This window comes from Nicotiana tomentosiformis, chromosome 1 (genome assembly GCF_000390325.3).
Source record: "Nicotiana tomentosiformis chromosome 1, ASM39032v3, whole genome shotgun sequence".
In the NCBI taxonomy this organism is placed as follows: Eukaryota; Viridiplantae; Streptophyta; class Magnoliopsida; order Solanales; family Solanaceae; genus Nicotiana; species Nicotiana tomentosiformis.
This window is the reverse complement of record NC_090812.1, coordinates 27,068,087-27,078,696: the sequence shown is the minus strand read 5'-3', so window position 1 is coordinate 27,078,696 and position 10,610 is coordinate 27,068,087. Positions and strand designations below refer to the sequence as shown.

General features: G+C 35.2%; 1 protein-coding gene across 2 annotated transcripts; it reads right to left on the bottom strand.

The window, feature by feature from the left end:
* Positions 1-1,324: 1,324 nt before the first annotated feature.
* On the bottom strand, positions 1,325-8,596 carry LOC104085586 (AP-3 complex subunit mu). 2 transcript variants are annotated; one of them, XR_001967171.3, is made up of 9 exons: positions 8,376-8,596; positions 8,135-8,234; positions 7,858-7,968; positions 6,896-6,985; positions 5,451-5,698; positions 3,233-3,442; positions 2,220-2,427; positions 1,492-1,907; positions 1,325-1,432 (listed from the first exon to the last, which is right to left on the bottom strand). XR_001967171.3 is itself a non-coding variant. In XM_009589658.4 (8 exons), the coding sequence occupies exons 1-8, from the start codon at positions 8,408-8,410 to the stop codon at positions 1,662-1,664; spliced, it is 1,248 nt and encodes a 415-aa protein (XP_009587953.1). In that variant the 5' UTR covers positions 8,411-8,596; the 3' UTR covers positions 1,357-1,661. The 2 variants fall into 2 exon arrangements, 1 of the variants encoding a protein (XP_009587953.1); XM_009589658.4 differs by having other exon boundaries at positions 1,357-1,907.
* Positions 8,597-10,610: the final 2,014 nt, after the last annotated feature.

Below are 10,610 nucleotides of genomic sequence, written 5' to 3'. Positions count from 1 at the left end.
AATAAGATCAATATTAAGAACAAAAAGAGAGTAGTTTAATAGAATAAGAGCAGATTTTAACATTTGCATACGGATGATTTTCATGTCCTCTAATGAATACAAATTCTCCTATTTCTAGTTCTATTCAGGGAGACAAAATCCTCAAATCAAACCCTTCTTTAATATGAATAAAACTTCTCTTGATGGTTGCATAACTATTGAACATTAATACATAAATTATTTGTAACGACTGCTCATTGAATGTTATTTTTTCCAACCGATATCTTCCTTTCAAACTTTTGTTTTCGGTTTCAACGCCTTTGGAACTTATTCAACAGCGGTCACATATTTGTAATCGGTGTCAACTATTTGCTGACTCATCATATCTTACCCATCTTTACTTTCACGTGTCAACTCGTCGAGCATCCACATGTCGTTTATCAATTTTCCCCCACACAGATATTTCCAGATAAAGTCATACAATTACTCCACAAATTGTCCCTCTGAAGACATTTGTTAATATTACAAGTTACAACTGTACAAAGAAGATAAATATGGTCCCTCCATAATCTACTTGTAATGAGATCTAGATAAAGAACTACATCTAAATGTCATGGCCCACCACATCATCATGCCATGTAGGTGCCACTTGACATATATTTTTGCCATATGGAAGGGTTACATAAGTTAGGGACTAGTTGTGAAATATTCTAGAACTATGGAGAATTTCCTTGAGAAAGCTTTAGATATTTATGAACTTAGTAGGAAGACTCTTTTGGAAAGTCTTGGAATGTTTTAGTCATGTAGAAAATTCAAGAAGGTATACTTATTTATAAATATGGAAGGACTTGTAAAACAATTATTATTTACACACTAGCCCTTAAGTGATTAGTTAAGTGATTAGTATAAATAGGGGCATTCATTTGTAACTCACCAAGTAAAACAATCAAGTTCTCTTTAATACAAAAGCTTCCTTTGGCAATTCTCATGTGTTCTAACATTCCATTAGCGATCTTTAGTGTAGTAAGATTGACTTGGCATAGCAAGAATGTGAGCAAGTTATGCAAAATCGTGAGCGAGTTGTCAAGTGCCGCACATGTACTTAGTCAAAGACTAAGGACGTGACATAAAACTCAAATTCTAAAGAACTGATGTTAACTTTGAATAACGTGTCCTCTGAGATCTAGACAAAGCTTCCAACAATTCCTGCTAGCTCACATATTCATCAGCCCCTTTTAATCCGTAACCAAACTACAAAGTTGGGAAATCGTCCCCCCTTTGAGGAATTATTTGATGCTTGATTGGCACCAAAAAGAAAAAGAGGGGACGGCAAGGGAAATGCCAATGATTCCAAATTCAATTTTCTCCAGGTACAAATTTTGGCCTCAAATAAGGGGGATATTCAATACAAGCAGACAAAAGTTCCAAGTGGTAGAATCTAGTTTACAAAAAGCTTATGCATTGATGATCAATCTCAGCCACTATCAAAGCATGTTTCATTTAAGGAATGACAAGATAATTTACAGAAAAATCTCTTTCTGAAATAGCAAGATACTTTTTCTAGATTGGATAAAAAATCATGTAAGAGAAATTCTAATACCGGTATCCATAATACAAAACGAACTGCTCAACACTCACGCAGCACCAGAACTCTGAATTTCATATTCAACAAACTGTAACAATTATGACCTGACTTCATATTCCCCAGCTTTGGTTAGAGCTCGAAAACCTTTATAAGGTCGTGTAGGTAGATTCTTGAAATCAAGTTTTTCTATTTTCAAACCTGACAGCGCAACACCCATAATTTTGAATCCCACAAGAAATGTAGGGCATACATGAAGCCGCTCTAAGCCGGTTTCCAACACTAACATTCCAGTCATTGAAGGAGTTTTGTCTTTCGGCATCCGGCCAATGAACCAAGTGCAGGTCTGCACTAATAAAGCAATGTGTCAGGATCCAACTAGACAAGATAGATTAGATCCTATCACATAATACAAAAATGGAGTCGGACTGAAAAAGAATGAAAGAAGAGCAAAAGAAGAAGAAAAAAAAACTAAGTTTGGCATCCATTTACAAGTTTTTTGTCATTTTACGGTACAGTTAGAACTGACTAGCGTAGAAAATATCTTTACTCGGTTATTCTTAATCAACTGCAGGAAATATATTACACATTTACACTTCCATTAAGAAAAGGCACCAAGAACAAGCCAACTCTGAGAATGTGATGAAGTACCAAATACCTTATTGGAAAGGATGTTTACTGTTCCATAATTTGATGTAAGGTCTGCAGATAAAACACGAGGCGGCAGTTGAAATTGCACGCTTATATCATCAATTGCCTTCCCAGGATCATTGCGTATCCCAACTAACAAGCTAATACGGCATGTCCCTGAGTCTGAAGTAATTTGCGGCTTTACATATATCGGGGTACTCTTCAACTTCTTTATTCTGCATTGGATAGTTTAGAGGGGAAAAGACAAGATTACCAAGAGAAGGTCAAAAAAGCAAACAAGTGAATTCTTTAATACACTTTGCCTATGGAAAATACAGCAAACAGGTGAATTTTCCTGTTTTTCATGTTTGTGCTATGCACCTCGTAGTTCAAGCCATAACCCCATCAACAATGGACTAACTGCCACTGTTTATGGATAAATCTTATAATCAATACTCCCTCTGTTTAAAATAAAAATAACCTATTACTATTTGGGGAGTCAAACAAGGTTTTATTTTACCACGTTTTTGCAAATACTTTTTAAATATTTTGAATTGTTAAACTATTGTGACTTATAGAGTTATAGTATTTTTTATGTAGTTTCTAAATATATAAATTTTATTTCAGAAATTTTGAAAATTCTGTCCAAATTCACACCGAAAATTAGTCAATTTGACCCTCATACTCCGAGAAGGTTCATTCTTTTTGAAACGGAGGGAGTAGTCTTTGAAGAAAAGACAACCTTTTCCTTCTGTACATGGAGTTCATTTACGAATAGTTTAACTTTCAGTATGCATTTATTAACAGTTCAACTTTCATTATTTGGAGGGAGCTGCGGGGAGGGGTTTTGGAACATCCTGCCAAAGAAGGAGGGGGTTAATGTTATGGGTTTCAATATTAGAGGGGATAAGGAGTAGTAACTCTATATATGTGCAAGTACATACTAAGTGTAAACAGAAGATTAGAACAATCTTTAGATAAAGTCAAACTATAAAATTTTACTCATGAATGAAGGCAATGCCAATTATCAACAACACAAACCTGTAGCTCATGAGCTTAAACTGTCCATCAGGAGGAACAAACGACAGAATTTGGTTTGATTCCCACAGTCGCAGCCGAACACAAGGATGGAATCTCACATCATTCAAGATGGAAGGATTTGCAAATGAAAGGGTAAGATCAGGAAGACCAGAAAGATGAGAATTCACTTGAACTTCGCCATAGATCTCACATTTAACCAGAATCCCGTCTCTGAGAAGCATAAAACAAATAGAATGAGAAGCCTTGAGTAATTGACTATTCCTGTAAACCCCGGTTCAAACACATAAAGCCAAATAAGCAAAAAAGATGCTGCAGATGCAGATACCCAAGGGTCAACCGTCTTCAAACTTAGTAGCCAAAATATAGAAAAACAATCCATTATCCGGCAGTATCATATTCATGAGTGAAGAAGGAAATGAAATCAACTTGTTGCCCATGAAAGGAAAAGGAAAGTGCCTGCAAGTTAAGCTTTTTGCAGTTTTTGTGTGTTTGATATGGAGGATAGTTTGTCAAGAAAAGAGTTAGAAACTTTCTCACATGTCCTGCAAAAATCAGAGGACATAAAAGAAAAATAATTTCCTTTCAAAGAAACACACAAGGAAATAAATGCCTTTACCTTTACTTTACTTCACTGCAGTCTTCTTGAGAAATACAATTTTAGCAATTTTCTCGACTTCCAGACAAAGTCTAGGAGTTCATTTCTATGATCTAGCAGATTGAAAGCTAAGACACTTGGTCATCAATACAGTAAAAGGAATGCCACTTTATATACTTTGGCAAAGTTGCAAACAGATGTGCACACACGTACATATGTGTGTGAGTGTGTATACTATAATGCACTTCAAATCTCAAGTGATGCTGCCAAATTCCCTTGAAGAGCCCTTTGCAGTGGTGCACAAAAGCATCCCTACTGGATCAGGAATCCATATCTTTGTATGTTCCAAAAGCAGATCTTAACCTAAGTTGCTCGGACTCGAGTGCGGGTGTGCGAAACAGGTGCGGAACTAGGGGTTGGATCCTTCATTATCGAAATTTTACGATTCGGGGGTACGGATCCAGGTACGGATATGGGTGCGGGAATTCCGCAAAAAATAATTTAAATATCTAAAAGTAGAGTTATATGTCTAAATTATGAGACATCATGTAGAAAACTTACAAGGTATTCCGAGGAGAAAATATTGATAAGGAGAATCCTAGAAGAAGGAGATATAAGGAAAAGGGTTGACTAAGAAATTTCTATATGCAAGGTATTTCATTTTCTTCAATTTGACCGTAGCTTTTGTTTTGATTACAAAAGTCATTGTATCTGTCCCGAATTTCTCCGTAGATTTCGGTCAAAGTATCCAAAATCGGTTGACCATATCTTGTACGGATCTCACACCTTTTCATTCTTAAACCATATCTCTAAGATGAAGAAATCTGGTAATATCCCTTTTTATCAAGAGAAGCAGTGTCTCTCAATAGGAGACACGGCTAGTAAGAGTTACCCTCCTCCTGGGATGAGTAATGATTATAACCTTTTGATGGACCTGAAAGGGAACAAGCCGAACCCAGTTACCTTCTAATAATCTTTTTTAATCTCCATCCTAGTTTATGTGGTACCATTTGATTGGGCATGTCTTCAAAACGTTAATTTGATTGACATATCAAATTTGTCGTAGTGGAATAAAATATTAAACTAGTAGTTAAAAAATCACTTGTATAAAAAAACATGACAGCAAAATGATACTACTATAAAAAATGATTGGTTAAATGAATTTGAAATCTTGAAAATTGCACAATATAATAATGTAAAAATGTGGTACATATTGAGATATCACAAAAAAAAAAAGATGATATAAATTGAAATAGAGGAAGTAGTTCATAGGTAACATATAACGCACAAGTAAACTTTCATAATTAACTTGTGGCAGCTTTCCCACAATATTTTTAAGATCTCATTGATAAAATGAAACAGGGTTCTGAAATCTTAACCTCTAGATGTTTTTATGTGAAATCTTAACCTCTAGGTTAGACCCTCTACTGCTTTAAAATAGCATATTACTATGCTTACCTACACTTATGATAGGATGGGTCACAGTCACATTATGTCAAACAAGAGGACTTCAATGATAAATTTAAGACGTTGAAGATATTTACACAAAAGGGTAGCCCGATGCACTAAGCTCCCGCTATGCGTGGAGCACCAAATGGAGGTTAAGTAATAATAAGATATTACCTATTTATAGTTGCATCCATTTCTTCAACTAGATCGACATAAACTTCGTTGCTTGTATGCTTCAGGTCTGTTTTTCTCCAAGGAACACAAGATCCTGTTGCACCTGGAAGTGTGTAGCTCATGTTGGAAGTGTTGCCAGTTACAACACTCAATACTTTGCTTACGATATTTGGAGGAGCTATCATCTCCCTCAGTATGTTAGGTTCTGTAGTAAGAGGGAAACCATTGTCTATCATCTCATCCAAAAGCTGAAAATCAAACAAATGTAGGAAGACCAAAGTTAATTTGAAGTCCATCAGAATCTAATCATTGTGTCGAAGGAAATCTTAACAGGACACACTTGGGAAGAGAAAAACTTTCTGATTCTGTGTCCATACAAGTTTAGTACTCTTTCCTTTAATTAAAGTAGTCAAGAGGAGCCTTAATCAACCACCTATTTATGTTCCAAATCAGATATCAACTTTAGCTTCTCTCTAGTTATTCTTCAGTACTGCAAAATCACCATGTTTAAAGATGAACTGATCTAGCACCTTAATAAGGATCCAGCCAGGAAACCAAATTCTACAATTGTTTTAGCCGTGTTCTCTGGCGCTGGTATAATTAACTGATATTCTTTGAAGTCTCCAGTGAATTAGATGAACTGATCTAGCAACTTAATAAGGATCAAGTCAGGAAACCAAATTCTAGAATTGTTTTAGCAGTGTTCTCTGGCGCTGGTATTATTAACTGATATTCTTTGAAGTCTCAAGGGTCTAGCAGATATTCAAGCTTCAGTAAATGGAATGACACGCATCAGGTTTTAGGGATTTGAAAGGAAAGATTAGCCAAAGTTTTGCAGTGTTAGCAATGGTGCATTTCGACTAAAAAGAAATGGAAGAGCATTTATGTATCTTTACAAGCCAGAATCTGGCAGTGGTTTTGCTCCTGTGGACTTCTCAAAGAGGAGAACTGGCTCTTTTGTGCATCTATAGATGTCATGGTAAAAGCCTCTACCGTCGCTGATGGTTGGCCTGCCGGTAACCTAGGCCAGAATTTACATCTCATCACAGTGTGGTTTTTGACCAAAATCCAACAATTTTTGCGCTGGTTAATAGTAACACAAAATTGTACAGGACCGTTTCAACAGTTTAAGCTAACAGCCAATATTTCATTGCGATCTGGAAATTGTGGATAAGCACTTAGTGCGAAAAAATAAAAATAAAAATGAAAGAAAGAACTACGGAGTTCAAATCAGAAGCCACATATTTTTTTAATTGTTAATCAGAAAGTACACTGTTGTGCAACTTTAAAGACAGCTTTCTAACAACTTCTTAGTTTAACAGTTTGAAGAATATTCAACATAACCCGGTTAGCATCATAGTAAATTTCTTTAAATGTTTGTTTTTCCTTAACAAAAGATACTTTGAAGAAAATATTCCAAAAAAGGGCTTGAAGATGTCAAATACCTCATATACAATTACAAAATTATCCTTTATCAGATCTTCGTTCAACCCTCCAAGATATTCTGTCAGGACATCAGCCACTCTGCACAGGAACTAGAAAGTAAATAGTCAAATGATCAATAAAAGTCATTATTTGCAGAGACAATACAGTTAATAAGCAGAATATAGCCTCCCTACTTTCACCGAATACAATAACTGGAACTAGAGCTTCGCCATATCAATTGAATGTATCAGTTAAAACTTAACTTCCAGGTAAGGACTTTCGATATAGCTTTTTTTTAAGTCTTACATTTCTAATCATTTTACCTAAAAACAGAAGCCCACAAAATATGGCGAAGGCATGGAAGAAAAAACTTATCAAAAGAAGAATTCAGAAAATAAGATAATCTCTGATGCCAAAATTTTGTCTAACACATAGGGCATGGCAAATTTAGTGACAGCAAACATTAAGCTTGCAGTAAACTCTGATGCAAAAGCATGTGTGACATACATTTAATTAATATTGGTTAAAAACAAGGGAGAGTATGGGCTGCCCCGCTATTCTACTTTCACATAAATACCAAGCTCCAGCCAATGGTAGGGTTCAAGATCGTGATGTGCACTCTATCTAGACATCCAGTGTTGCATCCTTACCATTGGACCAAGGCCCCTTTTTAAGCTCAAATCCCTTCAATATTCTCAGGACAGACTCATCAAACGGAAATTTGAGATACACATCGACAGTAGTGCAAGTTTCCTGGATATGCTAGGATGTTCAAGTTTCTAACTGATAAGCCATCATGCTATCAGGCACTACACCTATGAATCGGACATATCGTTCTAAACGTATTCCAATCAATTGTTTGACAGTTTGAAAACATTTCTATTAAACCAATCTTGTCTCATAATCTTATTCAAGAAGAGATGCAATCTAGCAGTAACAACATAATAACCAAGCAAGAGCTGAAATCAACAAGTGCTTTTACCTCGATAGCCATTAAAGGTGGCATTTCCACTTGGGTGCAAGCCAAGAATGTAACACCTTCACGATTAACTTGGAAAAGGTAATGGGTTGGTGAAGCGATTACTGGCAAATGCTGTAACAAGCCAAAAAGACACAACAAAACCTTCAAACTTGAACAAGCAAATTTACAAGTTTATGTAAACTCAAAAAGATCAAGCATCTTGATTTTACCAATACCATGAGTTATATAGCAATTTTAACTTTAACATTCGGAATAATAATTACTTTAATGTGCCTACCTTGAAAGAATCACCTTGAGCAATTGACTGATCCCAAAACCAGGAACAAATTGACCTGTCAACCCGGTGGCCGGTCAGCTGTTTTTCTAGCATCACCTCCCTACATTCACAGTGATAAGCAGATCAAACCTCCAGTGATTCGATATCCCAATAAATACAAATTAACTCTTTTTCAAGTCCGATGAATATGAGTTTGATTTCAACGAAATTTATAAAAAGAAAATAATAGAAGAAGGGATACCCAGAATCGGAGAGCAGAAAAATGCATTGCAACATAACTTTCTGGAATGGAGTTGGAACCAATTTGTCCAAGCTGCGCTCTCACTCACACTTTCTCTTCTCAATTCTTTTTCCCCTAATTATTTATTTGTTGTTCTTAATAGGAATAAGGAAAAAGGAAAAACCGCACCTATGGCTTTCTGAATTTACACACACCTCCCCAATTGGAAGTTAAATGATTTTTCTTTATCTCATTTGACATATAACTACGGGGGCGAAATGCCCTCAACTTATCAGATTTGTTTTATAAGTAATTGTTATCGGTAAATTCGATTGGTTCCTTAAATTTAATATTATTCTGAAGTTATAATTTTGAATTACAATGAACAAGCGTAAATGAAATGAATAAACTAAATAAAACAAAAAGAAGGCCAAAAATACCACTAAACTATCACAATTCTTTCGTTAATCTATTAGCTCCCTAAAGTTCAAACCGTTAATTTTAACTTCTTCTTTTTTCTTTTGACTTATTTTTATTCATATTGAATTTTTCTAGTTGAATTTATGGCTTTCGTTGTTCAATGAGAAGGCCAGAAGGGTAAGAGGCTCATGGGCCGGATTGACGCGAACGGATAGGGATGACTATATTTCTTGGAGCAAAATCGCAAATTATGTTTTGAAATGAAAAGACAATTTCAAATCTAAGAGCGGACAACAGTTGTAACATGCAACTCGCGTGAGCTACATACTGATCAATGCTCTGTAAGATATAGGTGGACATCTTATTTTTATAAGCTATTTTTCTCCCTTTTTTTTTGTCTGAAGTTATTTCTCTTTTTTATTCATGAAGAACAGAAAAATAATAAGAGGGGTTGCTCAAGAGGCCAATACCCCACCTATAACTTTAAAATTGTGGGTTCGAATCACCAAAGGAGTAATAACACAAAGAGAAATTAAAATGAATCGGAAAGGATAAAAAAACAACAGAAGAATTGTTCCTGTTATCGTTATTTTTACCTTTTTAGGGGTAAAGAAAAAAAATTTATCATCATATATGAAGTTATGTACATTATCACAAAAAAAGTTTTTCACTTTTTTGGTCAATATACAATTGCTTCTAATTATTAATTATGGAGCAGTTGTTTCTAGATTGTTTTCTCCAATTCCATATATTTATGCTCTTGAAATACAAAATTTTATACGTGCATCTGATTTTAATATTTTATTGCAAAAGCAAAAGCTATATCAAATATTAAAGTTGACTTTCTTGATTCAATTTTGGCACTACGAAAAATAGCTTGCTGAAATTAAATGAGCATTTGTGAGCAATATTCTTTTTAGATGTTCATTTTGTACTAATTAAATATATGAAAAATAGAAATAAGAGCGGACAAATAGTAGTTGTATACGATCAAAATCGAGTTCGTCTGCGACATGGTACATCATGCTCGAAACGTGGCAATAAAGGATTGAAAATCGATCCCAAGTCCCACCGGGTTAGAACCCGGGGGCAGAACGCCTGCCTTCGAAGAATATCGAGACCGTGATCCCGGAATCGGTCCTAGCCTCGAACGAGTTCGAAGAAACATTGTTAGCATAGCCAACAAAAGGCCGAAATATCCGTGATCGGTCGGATATTACGACGGGAATCACAGCACGTATCGATAAGGGATCGTCAATCAGTAAATCAAGAGATTTATTTACTGTTTATAGAATTGTACCTACAGTAGGATTCCTCTACTATATAAAGGGGGTCTGATAATTCATAAGATACATTGTAACACGCACTCAAAAGCAATACATTATTATTTTTCTCTTTAAGCTCTTATTCATCTGTATCTTAAGACCGATCGAAGTACATCCGGTTCGAGGGTGACTGGTCTTCCAAGACTGAAATTGTCCAATTCGTGTGGTTTGAATTTACTTTATCGTTATTTATTTCAACTGTAATTTAATTTATCACTTTGTATCAAGTTAATCCGCATATCCTTAAAATCACTTACAAATTCAATTTGATTTTGAGAGTAAACAGCAGTAATGATTCAGGATTTAAACGAGTGTTGAGTTCTTTTCTTTATACGCGTGTCTATTATATATCCTCTCACGTAGAGTTCGAGCTCAACAACTACTTAACTATAATATAAAGTTTGTTGAACTTGATGGAGCTGCATCTAGCCTAGATTAATCACCAATTAAGGACAAAGAATTAATACACACTGGAACTAAGTAGAAATATACATAACTACAAAACCTTAGT

Coding starts and splice junctions, on each gene's coding strand:
- LOC104085586 (XM_009589658.4), bottom strand. CDS start 8,410: ATGTTGCAATGCATTTTTCTGCTCTCCGATTCTGG. Junction 5,699..6,895: donor ATTTTGTAATTGTATATGAG/GTATTTGACATC, acceptor TTTGATTTTCAG/CTTTTGGATGAGATGATAGA. Junction 1,908..2,219: donor TAAACATCCTTTCCAATAAG/GTATTTGGTACT, acceptor TTATTAGTGCAG/ACCTGCACTTGGTTCATTGG.